The following is a 16,387-nucleotide window of genomic DNA, read 5'->3' on the forward strand; positions in this document are numbered from 1 at the left end:
ATAGTTCCAAGTCAGGGTGATGAGTGACTCGGAGGGGAACTTGCAGATGGTGATGTTTAAATCAACAGATGAAGATTGGAGTGTGTGCACAAACTCTGCAACATGCTTTCTTGTTTTCTGCTTCTTACTAGAGTTGGTGAGTGAGGAGTTAATTAGCGCCTAAGAACTCTATCATCTTCCCCCTGGGTAACTTCTCTCTCCCTCATAAAATCCATGTTATATTCTATTCTTTTCCAATATACCTTACATTTGTTCATATTAAACTTTATTTTGCCTCTAATCAGCTCAAATGCAAATCCTGTTGAGTTGTTTTGATAAGATCTTGACTGTCTCCTCTGAGCCATGTCTGAACTAGTTTATCAGTGAATTTCAGTCATGTTGTGACTGCGATAAATCAGGAGCAGCTCAGACCCCTGGCCATCCTTCCACAGTGACCTTTGTCCCTTTACAATTAGCTGCTGCTTCATTTTATTCAACAGTTACTACTTCATGTCAGCCAGTCTCACCCAGGATAATCGAGTCTAGCTTGTGGATAAGTCTCTCCTGTGGTACTTTCTCAAAACTCTTCTGGAAGTTGAGGTACATTCCAGCAAATGGATTTGCCCTCCCCCTCATCAACATATGTTATAAAGGTTGGTCAGGTGAGATTCTCCCTTTAAGGTCAATGCCATTTATCATCAGATTCTGGCATGTTTTCTGACTATTGACAATGAAGCCTACACTGTACCTTCACCACGGCAGCAATATCCACGTGGAGCTGGTTGTGTAAAGGACAGGCCACTTTAAAGGCTTCCATGGAATAAATCTTCAGCAAACACCTGAAAAATATTAAACCAAGTGCAGACAGAAAAAAACAGGAGAGAGGGAGAGAGAGGGATAAATTGGGAGTGAGAAACCAGGAGACACAGAAAGAGAGAGAGACACACACAGACAGACAGACAGACACACACACACACAGGAACAGGGAGAGGAAGAGAGGAATAAGAAAATAGAGACAGAGAGAGAGACAGGGAACCCAGGAGAGATAGAATCAGGGGGAAAGATAAGAGGATCAAGGAAAGACAGACAGGGGAGAGAGATGGAGAATCATGGTCAGAGGGGCAGAATAAGGAAGAGAAGGGAAGTGGGAGGGGGAGAGAAAAGGGAAAGAAAGGGAGTGTCAAGGAAAAGGACAACATGCAGAAGGTGGATGGAGGAAGACAGGGACAAGGGAATTAGTAAAACGTTAGAGAGAAAGCAAGTGGGAGGAAAGGGAGGAAGTGAGAGATGGAGGGCAAAAGTCGTAAAAAAGATCAAGAATGGGGGAGAGGAGAGAAAGGAAGAGTTAGAGATAGACAGAGACAGAAAGGCGGAGATATATACAGAGAGAGAGAGAAGAGAGAGGGAGGGAGAGAAAGAATTCTTAATTCCAAAGATGTTCTTGATCAAACAAAGTTTCCTACATTACAGCACTTGCAGCTGCTTCCTCAACAGGTCTGCCAACAGACATATTGGGAGGATTTACAGGCTGATAATCAACCTGTTTGGCCACATTATGAATGCACCTTCCATGGCCATCAAGTCCTGAAGTGGGACTTGAACCTGGAGTCTCCAGAGGTCAGATTGCTACCAATGTGCCACAAGACCTCCTACCCTGGTCTGATATACTGGGACTGAACTCCAATGACAGTTGAAACCTTGGGGGCTGATCAGGCAGTTTACTTTTTGTTCCTGTGTGATGCAGAGTCAAATGCTGACACATGCACTCATGCCCTGAACTGAGAGGCCTGCTCGTCCCAGTCTGACTTCATTCGGTCTGGCTCAGTTTAATCTGGCCCAGCTCAGTCTGACCTTGCCTTGCTTGGCTCAGCCTGGCCTGGCCTGGTTCGGTCTGCCCTGACCTGGCTCTACTCGGTCTGGTCTAGCCTGGCTTGGCTCGACTTGGCCTGGTCTGGCTTGGTCTGATCTGGCCTGGCTCAATCTGGTCTGGCCTCATTCAGTCTGGTCTATTAGTCTGGTCTGGTTTGGCCTGATCAGTTCAGTCTGCATTACCTCAGCATCAGTTCTAGCTGCTTCAATGCCATTGGAACATTGAAGGGAAAGATTTGCCTCATCCTCAGCAGCAGCTCCCAGCTGTAGTCAATGAAAAGGACAAAACTGTTGCCAAGCGACTCTTCCTGCAACAAACCAAAATAAAAGGAATGAAACAACTACAATAACAATCAAAAAGGAGACTCTTGTGAAGAGTGGCCTGCTCTCAGAGGGTGCTGTAACCACCTGCACAGCCAGGAATAAAAGGGTGAGAGTTGGGGCTAGGGTGGGAGTTGTTGGGCAGCGTGGGCAGCTCCTCCAATCTACATCCTGCCCTCCACAGTCCTGTCTGGACTGCCAGCTGGTATGTTATGCCCTTGGTTACAGGGCAGGTGCAAACCTCTGCAACATAGTGAGTTCTCCTGGTGTCCTGGGCCTATGGAGCCCTGGTTAGACCTCGAGCACTGTGAGCAGTTCTGGGTATCACTTCTTAGGAAGGATATTTGGAGGAAGTGCAGAGCAGATTTACTAGAATGATACCTGGACGCCAAGGGTTAAATTCTGAGATTATGCAAACTAGGTCCTTGGGATTCCTTAAGGAATTTAGAAGGTTAAGGGATGACTTGATCAAAGTTTTCACAATCTTAAGGGTAACAGGTAGAGTTGACAGAGAGAAACTATTTCTGCTGGTTGAGGAGTCTAGGATTATGGAGCAGAGCCTAAAAATTAGACCCGGACTTCTCAGGAGTGAAATTAGGAAACACTCCATGCAAAAGGTAGTAGAATTCTGGAACTTTCTTTTTCAAAAAGCAGTTAATGCTGGGTCAATTGTTAATTTTAAGTCTGAGTTTGATCGATTTTTGTTCACTAAAAGTATTGGCGATATCGGGCAGGCTGGTTGGGTTAAATGGTCTACTCCTGTTCCAATGTTCCTCTTCCTAAAATTCTTCACCTAACAAACACCAACCAACTGGAATTTGAAAGACATGTAAACTGAAATAACATTACGAAGTAATGAAATTTGATCATTTCACTGAGAAAAAGAGTGAATTTTGAACATAAGCAAAAGCTGCCACTGGTGCGTATTCAGTAATATCTGCCTTACTTAAAGTGGATCTTTGTGTGTGAGAGTTGCACATATACATGGGTGCGCACACATACACACACATACACATGCATGCAAATCGAAAATTCTCTGTTTAAAAATAACACTCAAAGAAACTTTAGTGGCATAAAGCTTGTGCATCTTGTGCTTTATTTCACAGACACACAGCCTGCCACACCCACTGTTTACGTTTACTGCCGAAGGCTGGTAACTTGTGTGAAGTACTGAAGAATGCTCAATGCCTGGAGACCGTATTAAAAGTTACCACTTTTACAGGCAGTAAACAGAAATGGTTGGGGATAATAGCTGCCACAGGCAATGCTCTGTGACCCGAGCATCTTACCTGCTCTTTGATAAGAACATTAAACTCCAAAGTCTGGTCCAGGACCTCAAGGAGTTGGAGAAGGAAACCATAGTCCATGGGTCGGGCCTGGTGGTGCTTGCTGTAGGCCTGCCACTCACTGTGGAGAGGGGAAAATAAACACTTCAGTCCAGTCAGCTCCTGTTCATTTCCTTCAGATCATTTCAGTCTATAGACTGTTTGAAGGGACGGTAGAGGAAACTTTGTGGCCTGCTGTATCTAACCCTGTGCCGTACCTGCCCTGGGACTGTTTGATGGGGCAACGTAGAGGGAGTTTTACATATCTAATCTACACAATACCTGGCCTGGATGTGTTTGATGGGACACTGTAGAGGGAGGCTTGTGCTGTATCTAACTCATGATGTAGCTGCCCTGTGAGCGTTTGATGTAGCTCTCTCTGTTTCCCCAATACTAACATTGTTCACATGGATGAGCACAATAAACTAAAGCAAAACCATGACTGAGATATCAGGCTTTATTTATTGAAATTCCTGAATACTGACAGGGCAAAAGATAACATAGAGTTGTACTCACATAGCCGCTTTCTGTTGAAGCGAAAGGTCGATTTGCATGGCATGGTGGGAAAGAATGGTCACAGCATGTTTGCTGAGTTTGCCTGACCAGCTGTTTTGATCTTCCTGTGATGAAGGAGTGGTGACAGAATTAGTCGCAGGATTACTGTTGTTGCAAGGATTATTTTCACTCTGATGTTGGCTCCACTCTGAGTTTTACTGGCTTTCCCCAGATATGAGGAACTCTCTGGCCCCTCACCCCAGGTGCCCGCTCTGCAGGTGTGAATGCAGCCAGTGAGTGGCAGGAGGTTTCTCCACAGTGAGGGAGTCACAACCAAAATTGATCCCCGCAGCACCTCGTCCTCTCCACTCCAACAAGAGCAGGGGCCCTGGCTTCATAGCAAAGGCCATAGAGACTAGTTACTAAACCCAGCACAGTCCCGACTGATATCAACTAACACAGCATCTACTGGTAATGGAATCTGAGACCACCCATTAATTATGATACTTTAATTTATAAATGTCACATATATAAACAACATCCAAGGATTTTTAAACATATTTGGTGGCAGAAAAGGTTCAAATTCCAATGTTGAGGGTCAAGAGCTGCTTCCAGCATGTAAACATCCACCTGACCCCATCCACCTGAGCCAGTCACATCCACCTGAACCAGCCACATCCACCTGAGCCCCATCCACCTGAACAAGTCACATCCACCTGAACCAGCCACATCCAGCTGAACCAGTCACATCCACCTGAGCCAGTCACATCCACCTGAACCACATCCACCTGAACCAGTCACATCCACCTGAACCAGCCACATTCACCTGAACCAGCCACATCCACCTGAACCAGTCACATGCACCTGAACCTGTCACATTAACCTGAGCCAGCCACCTTCACCTGAGCCAGTCACATCCACCTGAACCAGTCACGTCCACCTGAACCAGTCACGTCCACCTGAACTAGCCACATCCACCTGAACCACATCCACCTGAACCACAACCACCTGAACCAGCCCCATCCACCTGAACCAGCCACATCCACCTGAACCAGCCACATCCACCTGAACCAGCACCATCCACCTGAACCAGCCACATCCACCTGAACCAGCCACATCCACCTGAACCAGTCACATCCACCTGAATCACAACCACCTGAACCACAACCACCTGAACCAGTCACATCCACCTGAACCAGCCCCATCCACCTGAATGAGCCACATCCACCTGAACCAGCCCCATCCACCTGAACCAGCCACATCCACCTGAACCACAAACACCTGAACCAGTCACATCCACCTGAACCAGCCACATGCACCTGAGCCAGTCACATCCACCTGAGCCAGCCCCATCCACCTGAACCAGCCCCATCCACCTGAATCAGCCCCATACACCTGAATCAGCCACATCCACCTGAACCACAACCACCTGAGCCAGTCACATCCACCTGAGCCAGCCACATCCACCTGAACCAGCCCCATCCACCTGAACCAGCCCCATCCACCTGAATCAGCCCCATCCACCTGAATCAGCCACATCCACATGAACCAGCCCCATCCACATGAACCAACCACAACCACCTGAACCAGTCACATCCACCTGAACCAGCCCCATGCACCTGAATCAGCCACATCCACATGAACCAGCCCCATCCACATGAACCAACCACAACCACCTGAACCAGTCACATCCACCTGAACCAGTCACATCCACCTGAACCAGCCCCATCCACCTGAACCAGCCCCATCCACCTGAACCAGCCCCATCCACCTGAACCACAACCACCTGAACCAGCCCCATCCACCTGAACCAGCCACATCCGCTTGAACCAGCCACATCCACCTGAACCAGCCACATCCACATGAGCCCCATCCACCTGAGCCAGTCACATCTACCTGAACCAGTGACACCCACCTGAACCAGCCACATCCACCTGAGCCAGTCACATCCACCTGAACCAGCACCATCCACCTGAACCAGCCACATCCACCTGAACCACAACCACCTGAACCAGTCACATCCACCTGAACAACAACCACCTGAACCACAACCACCTGAACCAGTCACATCCACCTGAATGAGCCACATCCACCTGAACCAGCCCCATCCACCTGAACCAGCCCCATCCACCTGAACCAGCCCCATCCACCTGAACCACAACCACCTGAACCAGTCACATCCACCTGAACCAGCCACATGCACCTGAGCCAGTCACATCCACCTGAACCAGCCGCATCCACCTGAGCCAGCCCCATCCACCTGAGCCAGCCACATCCATCTGAACCACATCCACCTGAACCAGACACATACACCTGAACCAGTCACATCCACCTGAGCCAGCCGCATCCACCTGAGTCAGCCCCATCCACCTGAACCACATCCACCTGAGCCAGTCACATCCACCTGAACCACATCCACCTGAGCCAGTCACATCCACCTGAACCACATCCACCTGAGCCAGTCACATCCACCTGAACCACATCCACCTGAGCCAGTCACATCCACCTGAACCACATCCACCTGAACCAGTCACATCCACCTGAGTCAGCCACATCCACCTGAACCACATCCACCTGAACCACATCCACCTGAACCAGCCACATCCACCTGAGTCAGCCACATCCACCTGAACCAGCCACATCCACCTGAACCACATCCACCTGAACCACATCCACCTGAACCAGTCACATCCACCTGAGTCAGCCACATCCACCTGAACGAGCCACATCCACCTGAACCAGCCACATCCACCTGAGCCAGCCACATCCACCTGAGCCAGCCACATCCACCTGTACCAGCACCATCCACCTGAACCAGCCACATCCACCTGAACCAGCACCATCCACCTGAACCAGCACCATCCACCTGAACCAGTCACATCCCCCTGAACCACAACCACCTGAACCAGTCACATCCACCTGAGCCAGCCCCATCCACCTGAACCAGCCCCATCCACCTGAACCAGCCACATCCACCTGAACCAGCCACATCCACCTGAACCAGCCACATCCATCTGAACCACAACCACCTGAACCAGTCACATCCACCTGAACCACAACCACCTGAACCAGTCACATCCACCTGAGCCAGCCACATCCACCTGAGCCAGCCACATCCACCTGAACCAGCCCCATCCACCTGAACCAGCCCCATCCACCTGAACCAGCACCATCCACCTGAACCAGCACCATCCACCTGAACCAAAACCACCTGAACCAGTCACATCCCCCTGAACCACAACCACCTGAACCAGTCACATCCACCTGAGCCAGCCCCATCCACCTGAACCAGCCCCATCCACCTGAACCAGCCCCATCCACCTGAACCAGCCCCATCCACCTGAACCAGCCACATCCACCTGAACCAGCCACATCCACCTGAACCAGCCACATCCATCTGAACCAGCCACATCCATCTGAACCACAACCACCTGAACCAGTCACATCCACCTGAACCACAACCACCTGAACCAGTCACATCCACCTGAGCCAGCCACATCCACCTGAGCCAGTCACATCCACCTGAACCACATCCACCTGAGCCAGTCAAATCCACCTGAGCCAGTCACATCCACCTGAACCAGTCACATGCACCTGAACCAGCCGCATCCACCTGAACCAGCCACATCCACCTGAGCCAGTCACATCCACCTGAGCCAGTCACATCCACCTGAGCCAGTCACATCCACCTGAGCCAGTCACATCCACCTGAACCACATCCACCTGAACCAGTCACATCCACCTGAGCCAGTGACACCCACCTGAACCACATCCACCTGAACCAGCCTCATGCACCTGAACCAGCCGCATCCACCTGAACCAGTCGCATCCACCTGAACCAGTCACATCCACCTGAACCAGTCACATCCACCTGAACCAGTCACATCCACCTGAACCACATCCACCTGAACCAGCCACATCCACCTGAACCAGTCACATCCACCTGAACCAGTCACATCCACCTGAACCAGTCACATCCACCTGAACCAGTCACATCCACCTGAACCACATCCACCTGAACCAGCCACATCCACCTGAACCAGCCACATCCACCTGAACCAGTCACATCCACCTGATCCACATCCACCTGAACCAGTCACATCTACCTGAGCCAGTCACATCCACCTGAACCACATCCACCTGAACCAGCCACATCCACCTGAACCAGTCACATCCACCTGAACCAGTCACATCCACCTGAACCAGCCACATCCACCTGAACCACATCCACCTGAACCAGCCACATCCACCTGAACCACTCACATCCACCTGAACCACTCACATCCACCTGAACCAGCCACATCCACCTGAACCAGTCACATCCACCTGAACCAGTCACATCCACCTGAACCAGCTACATCCACCTGAACCAGCTACATCCACCTGAACCAGTCACATCCACCTGAACCAGCCACATCCACCTGAACGACATCCACCTGAACCACATCTACCTGATTCAGCCACATCCACCTGAACCAGCTATATCCACCTGAATGAGCTGCATCCACCTGAACCAGTCACATCCACCTGAACCACATCCACCTGAACCACATCCACCTGAACCACATCCACCTGAACCACATCCACCTGAACCAGCCACATCCACCTGAACCAGTCACATCCACCTGAACCACATCCACCTGAACCAGTCACATCTACCTGAGCCAGTCACATCCACCTGAACCACATCCACCTGAACCAGCCACATCCACCTGAACCAGTCACATCCACCTGAACCAGCCACATCCACCTGAACCAGCCACATCCACCTGAACCAGCCACATCCACCTGAACCACATCCACCTGAACCAGCCACATCCACCTGAACCACATCCACCTGAACCAGCTACATCCACCTGAGCTGCATCCACCTGAACCAGTCACATCCACCTGAACCAGCCACATCCACCTGAACCAGTCATATCCACCTGAGCCAGCTACATCCACCTGAACCAGTCACATCCACTTGAACCAGTCACATCCACCTGAGCCGCATCCACCTGAACCAGTCACATCCACCTGAACCACATCCACCTGAACTAGCCACATCCACCTGAACTACCCACATCCACCTGAACCACATCCACCTGAACCAGCCACATCCACCTGAACCACATCCACCTGAGCCAGTCACATCCACCTGAACCAGCCACATCCACCTGAACCACATCCACCTGAACCAGTCACATCCACCTGAACCAGTCACATCCACCTGAACCACATCCACCTGAACCAGTCACATCCACCTGAACCACATCCACCTGAACCAGTCACATCCACCTGAACCAGCTACATCCACCTGAACCACATTCAACTGAACCAGTCACATCCACCTGAACCAGCCGCATCCACCTGAACCAGCTGCATCCACCTGAACCAGTCACATCCACCTGAACCAGTCACATCCACCTGAACCAGTCACATCCACCTGAACCACATTCAACTGAACCAGTCACATCCACCTGAACCAGCCCCATCCACCTGAACCAGCTGCATCCACCTGAACCAGTCACATCCACCTGAACCAGTCACATCCACCTGAGCCACATCCACCTGAACCAGTCACATCCACCTGAACCAGCCACATCCACCTGAACCAGTCACATCCACCTGAACCAGTCACATCCACCTGAGCCAGCTACATCCACCTGAGCCAGCTACATCCACCTGAGCCAGCTACATCCACCTGAACCAGCCACATCCACCTGAACCAGTCACATCCACCTGAACCAGTCACATCCACCTGAACCAGTCACATCCACCTGAACCAGTCACATCCACTTGAACCAGCTACATCCACCTGAGCCGCATCCACCTGAACCAGTCACATCCACCTGAACCACATCCACCTGAACCACATCCACCTGAACCACATCCACCTGAACCAGCCACATCCACCTGAACCACATCCACCTGAACCACATCCACCTGAACCACATCCACCTGAACCAGCCCCATCCACCTGAACCAGCCACAGCTCCGACTCTTTACTCCTGCTCAGAATAAAGTGATGCTCACCTGGAAATCGGGGTTCTCATTCTCCAACAGTTCCCTCAGCAGCAACTCATGGATTCTCACACCACACATCTTCTTACACAGCTCAGTATCTCTCTGCAAAAGAGGCAATAGTGACAGCAGTCTCCAAACCCCCCAGAGTTTATTCAATTTCTCTCCCCTCCTCTCCGAAGGTGCTGACTCTCTCTGGGGTACAGGACCCTCCCTTTCCTGGAGGGTCTCTCACTACAGTGAGAGTCAGCACCTTCAGGAGAGGAGGGGACCTGTACTAGAGTGGGAGACAGCACCTTCAGAATCACAGATGGAGGCCATTTGGCCCATCATGTCTGCACCTGCTGTCTGAATGAGCATTTTGACTTAGTGCCATCCTCTTGCCTTTTCCCCGTACCCCTGCACATTGTTTTTATTTAAATAATCATCTAATGCCCTCTTGAATGCCTCGGTTGAACCCGCCTCCACCACACTTCCAGGCAGTGCATTCCAGACCCAAACCACTCGCGGTGTGAAAACGTTTTTTTCTCACATCACATTTGCTTCTTTTGCAAATCACTTTAAACCTGTGCCCTCTCGTTCTCAATCCTTTTACGAGTGGGAACAGTTTCTCCCTATTTACTCTAACCAGCCCCCTCTCCTCCTGACGGTGCTGACTTTCCTTGGGATATAGGTTCCCTCCCCTCCTGAAGGTGTTGAGTCTCACTCTGGCACAGGTCCCCTCCTCTCCTGAAGGTGCTGAGTCTCACTCTGGTACAGGTCCCCTCCTCTCCTGAAGGTGCTGAGTCTCACTCTGGTACAGGTCCCCTCCTCTCCTGAAGGTGCTGAGTCTCACTCTGGTACAGGTCCCCTCCTCTCCTGAAGGTGCTGAGTCTCACTCTGGTACAGGTCCCCTCCTCTCCTGAAGGTGCTGAGTCTCACTCTGTACAGGTCCCCTCCTCTCCTGAAGGTGTTGAGTCTCACTTTGGTACAGGTCCCCTCCTCTCCTGAAGGTGCTGAGTCTCACTCTGGTATAGGTCCCCTCCTCTCCTGAAGGTGCTGGCTCTCACTCTGGTACAGGCTCCCCCCTCCCTTGAAGGTGCTGACTTTCTCTGGGGCACAGGTCCCCTCTGACTCTTGGTGTGAACATTTCCATTGGCAGAATCTGGCAATCTTGTACTTCAGCCAAGTGGCTGTGCTTAATGAGTGAGGACAGACAGTGGGTTCTCACGTGATATTCCAATGTGAGCTCCTGTCCTAACTGTGGGGCAGGATGTTTACTGACAGCTGACAGGATCTTGGCTTAGTTGATCTTAAGGGTCTTATTAAAAAGACTTGACAAAACCTGACTGACACAAGGCAAATGCTCTGACACTGAGGTAAAATTGGATATCTTATTGTGACTCTGCCCCTTCCTGTCCAGCCCATTACCTGTGACATGCTCAGTGTCAGGATGAGGTGACAATCTCCTTGCACTCGAGAAGAGCTTGATCGAGGCTCCAGTTTAAACCAGTTATCCAATCCTCCAACTGGAATCTCCTGACAATGGAACAGAAAATATTCAGATCATGAATCAAGCCAACTGGAGGTTCGGGCCTGAGATGGATCCTGAGTCACAGTCTTGGGCCTGGGATACAGACCAGATGGACTGTTTGACTAGTAGTAATAGAATAGAAGGAAAAAGATAAAATTGAAGTCTCTTTATTATGAATGCTTCATGCATTCAACTAAGGTAGGATGAACTCGTGGCACAAAGAGATAAATGGTTTCGATCTAATTGCCATTACAAATGCATTGTCGCAAAGTGAACAAGGTTGGGAAATAAATATTCCATGGTATAAAGCATTTTGAAAAGTCGGACAGAATGGAAAAGGAGGCGGAGTAAAGGATAACATAAGGGTGGCAGTGAGAAAGGATCTTGGCTTAGAAAATTGGTGGGGGTGTGGGGAGAATCAGTATGGGTGACGATTAGGAATAATGAGGGTCAGAAAACTCTGGCGGGAGTAGGTTATAGGCCCCCTAACAATAGTTATATTGTTGAACAGAGCATTAGCAAGAAATAATTGGAGCTTGTAACCAAGGCAAAGTAATAATTGTGGGGGACTTTTGATTTTATGTAGACAGGACAAATCAAATTGACAAAGGCAGTCTGGAAAATGGGCTTGTAGGACAAAAAGAGGTGCAGGGAAATCAATTTATCACAAGCAGGTGTCAACAGGCACCATTCATCCCCGATTGTGTAGCAATGGTTCCTAACTTCTAATCATTTGTGTGAACTAACAGAAGCTTTGATCATGTGTTCGCATGATCAAAGCTAACTTCAGATAATGAATCTTATTACTCCAAGAACCAGCTAGAGACAAGGCAGTCTGGAGATCAATAGGACACAAGAGGGACCATCCTCCAACAAGAAGAGAGGAAATCTGCCTCATACTTGTCAAACCAGGCAGTGAGAGAGAGGCTAATTTGTCTTCAGCTGCAAAAATTCATCTCCACAGAAACTCAGCCACAACTTTGTCTGGAATCCCAAAAACTTCCAACTTCCATTTATCTCGAAAGAACCACAAGAGAGAACCCATCCAGGTCTGCAACACGGGCATCTTATAGGACTGCTTTAAACATGTGATTTACTTCTGATCATTCTGTTAATAATCTAAATGCATGCTTCATCTCTAGATTCATCTTTAATTGTGTGCATGTGTGGTTGAGGGGAGTGAGTGTTTTGTTGCATTTACATTTTGGGGCGTTATGTGAATAAATGTTTATCTTTCTTCTGATTTGAACTTAACAGAAAATCTGCTTATTATTAAAAGTTGCAACACTGAAAGGGTTTAAAATACTCCCTCTAGAATACACATCTTGTTGCAAACAACCAAGAGATGAGGAAAAAGGGGAAAAGTTATCCCATCACTTCTCCCCATTTGTAACAGATTGCAAAGGGTGACTAAAGAATTGATAAAAAGGGAAAAGCTAGAATATGAAAGTAAATTAACCAGGAATATAAAACCAGATTGTAGGTTTTTTTTTTACAGTATATAAAAAGGAGAGTAGCTAAAGTAAACATTGGTCTCCCATTTAAGTTGGGGATGAGGAGGAATTTCTTCTCTCAGAGGGTCATTAGTCTTTGGAATTCTCTTCCACAGAGAGCAGTGGAGCCTGGGTCATTGAATTATTCAAGGATGTTTGATTGACAAGGGAGTTAATGGTTATGGGGGATAGGCAGGAAAGTGGAGTTAAGGTCACAGCCAGATCAGCCATGGTCTTATAGAATGGCGGAGCAGGCTCAATGGGCTGAATGGCCTACTTTTACTCCTATTTCTTATGATCTTATAGGCAGAGACAAAAGACATTATCATGGGAAATGAGGAAATGGCAGAGATGATGAACAAATATTTTGTGTCCGTCTTCAGAGTGAATGGCACAAATTACATACCAGAATTAGAGTAACCAAGGGGCTAATACGAGTGAGGAATTTAAGGTAATTAATAGCAGCAGAGGAAAAAGTACTGGAGAAGCTTAAGGGAAAAAAAGCTGACAAATCCCCAGGACCTGATAGCCTACATCCTAGGGTTTTAAAAAAGGTAGCTGCAGAGACAGTTGATGCGCTGGTTATGATTCTCCAAAATTCCCAAGATTTCTGAATGGTCTGAGCAGATTAGAAATAAGCAAATGTAAATGCAATTCAAGAAGAAGGGAGAGAGAAAACAGGGAACTACAGGCCAGTCAGCCTGACATCAGCCATCAAGAATATGTTGGAATCTATTATTAAGGAAGTTTTAGCAATGCATTTAGAAAATCATTGAATGACCAGTCAAGGTCAACATAGTTTGACAAAAGAGAAATTGTGTTTGACAAATTTATTAGAGTTTTTTGAGGATGTAACTTGTAAAGTAGATATAGGATAATCAGTTGATGTAGTATACTTGGATTTCCAAAAAGGCATTTGGTAAGGTGCCACACAAAAGGGTAGCATGCAAGATAAGGGCTCAAGGAAGTGGGGGGGATATATTGGCATAGATAGAGGATTAATTAACAGACAGGAAGCAAAGAGTGGGCATTTTCAAGTTAGCAGGCTGTGACTAGTTGAGCACCACAAGGATCAGTGCTGGAGACTCAGCTATTTACAATCTATATTAATGACTTAGTTGAAGAGCCATAGAGTTAAGTATTTACGTTTGCTGACAATAGCAAGCTTAGGAGGAAATGTAAGCTGTGAGGAGGACACAAAGAGACTGCAAAGAGATTTGGACAGGTTAAGTGAATGGGCAACACGATGGCAGATGGAGTATAATGTGGGGAAGTGTGAGGTTATTCACTTTTGGTAGTAATAATAGAAAAACAGAATATTTTTTAAAAGACACAAAACTTTTAAATATTCAGAGCACCTTGGGTGTACTTGTACAAAGAACACACAAATTTAGTATGTAGACACAGCAAGCAATTAGAAAGATGGGTGGCATGTTGGCCTTTATTGCAAGGAGATTGGAGCACAGGAATAAGGAAGTCTTGCTGAAATTGTATTGGGCTTTGGTGAGACCACACCTGGAGTACTGTGTACAGTTTTGTTCTCCATATCTAAGAAAGGATATACCTGCCTTGGAGGCAGTACAACGAAGGTTCATTAGATTGGTTCCTGGGATGTGGGTTGTCCAATGATGAGTGGCTGAGTAAATTAGGCCTATATTGTCTGGAGTAAGGATGAGAGGTGATCTCATTGAAGCCTACAAGGTTCTACAGAGGCTTGACAGGGTAGACACTGAGAGGTTGTTTCCCTTGGCTGGGGGATCTAAAACACAGGGACACAGTCTCAGGATAAGGCGCCAATCATTTAGGAGTGAGATGAAGAGAAATTTCTCCACTCAAAGGGTTGTGAATCTTTGTAATTCTCTACCCCAGAGGGTTGTGGATGCTCCATTGTTGAGTATATTCAAGACTGAATTGATACATTTTGAGCTCTCAGGGAATAAAAGGATAAGGGGATCAGGTAGGGAAGTAGAGTTGAGATAGATCAGCTATGATTGTATTGAATAGTGGAACAGGCTCTGCTCCTGCTCCTATTTCTTATGCTCCTAGGTCCTGAGGTAGGGCCTGGGCATGCAGTACAGTCCAGGATCTAGGGAACAGTCTGAGGTACTGCCTGGACCTGGGATACAGTTTGGGACTTATGGTAGAGGCTGCGTTTGGGGAGGAGTGAGGGGTGCTTTTAACACTGTTCTGGTAGGCTGTCCCAGTTCCCTGTTCTGTCTGTCAGACTTACACCAACTGGAATATCGAGGCAGCCGAGGAAATCATCATTTTCTTCCTGTGATCCTGTAGTCCCGTTTGTTCGAGCTGACTTCACGATCTGTTTGAAGTATCTACACAAGCAGAATAACAATCAGCAAGATGGATCAGAGCGGAGTAACCGAGTATTGTGGATGGGTTAAAGGGCATGAAGGGGCAGCACAGCACTGCCTGTTATCCCTGCAGTGGGATTATCAGTCTCTAGATGAAAATCTGGAGACTCTTCCTTAGCAACAGTAAAGCTGGTCTCAGCACTGACATTTACAAAAGAGAGGTAATCTGCAAGGTGGAGCTAGAAAGCTGTCAACACACAGCTGAATAAAAAGTTCTTTTAAACCTAAATTAAACAATTCCTTTTTAATTCAAGTGCATTTTTAAATTCAGCAATAACAATCAAATCCCAATTCATCTTAGCTAACAAACACTTAGCCCTCGGCATGAATATTAACTCAAATAAAGGCAGCAAAAATTCTCTGGCTAGGAGAGTTTCCTCTACACTGTCCCCATCAAACACTCCCAGGGCAGGTACAGCACGGGGTTAGATACAGAGTAAAGCTCCCTCTACACTGTCCCCATCAAACACTCCCAGGGCAGGTACAGCACGGGGTTAGATACAGAGTAAAGCTCCCTCTACATTGTCCCATCAAATACTCTCGGGGCAGGTACAGCACGGGGTTAGATACAGAGCAAAGCTCCCTCTACACTGTCCCATCAAATACTCTCGGGGCAGGTACAGCACGGGGTTAGATACAGAGCAAAGCTCCCTCTACACTGTCCCCATCAAACACACACACCCAGGAAAGTTACAGCACACACTAGATACAGAGTAAAGCCCCCCTGGCCTATACTGTCCTATCAAATACTCCCAGGGCAGATACTCCACAGGTTAGCGGTAGCTTCGATGCCCTGGGAGGGTTTGATTGGACACTGGATGGACCAATCTGAGCAGGATGTTGACTTACCTTCCCATTCCTTTGAACCCACTGATCTGGTTTAGTGTTTTGCAAGCCTCTACCACTGAGACTTCATCATCATGGTCCCTGGGAGGTGACACAATGACAATAGTTAGTTATCCATGTTAACTTACAGGCCTCTCAGACCGTGAATGCTCTGTGTGAGTGCACATTGGC

General features: G+C 48.2%; 1 protein-coding gene across 1 annotated transcript in view; it reads right to left on the reverse strand.

The window, feature by feature from the left end:
- Positions 1-16,387, reverse strand: part of baiap3 (BAI1 associated protein 3) — a 72,078-nt gene that overhangs the window by 27,059 nt on the left and 28,632 nt on the right. Inside the window, exons 9-16 of the mRNA XM_078558426.1 lie at positions 16,220-16,297; positions 15,232-15,331; positions 11,406-11,513; positions 10,008-10,100; positions 4,011-4,114; positions 3,459-3,576; positions 2,032-2,156; positions 728-818 (exon numbers count right to left, since the gene is read on the reverse strand). Coding sequence (XP_078414552.1) covers positions 728-818; positions 2,032-2,156; positions 3,459-3,576; positions 4,011-4,114; positions 10,008-10,100; positions 11,406-11,513; positions 15,232-15,331; positions 16,220-16,297 — 817 coding nt within the window. The remainder of the gene's footprint in view (positions 1-727; positions 819-2,031; positions 2,157-3,458; positions 3,577-4,010; positions 4,115-10,007; positions 10,101-11,405; positions 11,514-15,231; positions 15,332-16,219; positions 16,298-16,387) is intronic.

Source organism: Cetorhinus maximus, chromosome 15, assembly GCF_964194155.1.
Source record: "Cetorhinus maximus chromosome 15, sCetMax3.hap1.1, whole genome shotgun sequence".
NCBI lineage: Eukaryota > Metazoa > Chordata > Chondrichthyes > Lamniformes > Cetorhinidae > Cetorhinus > Cetorhinus maximus.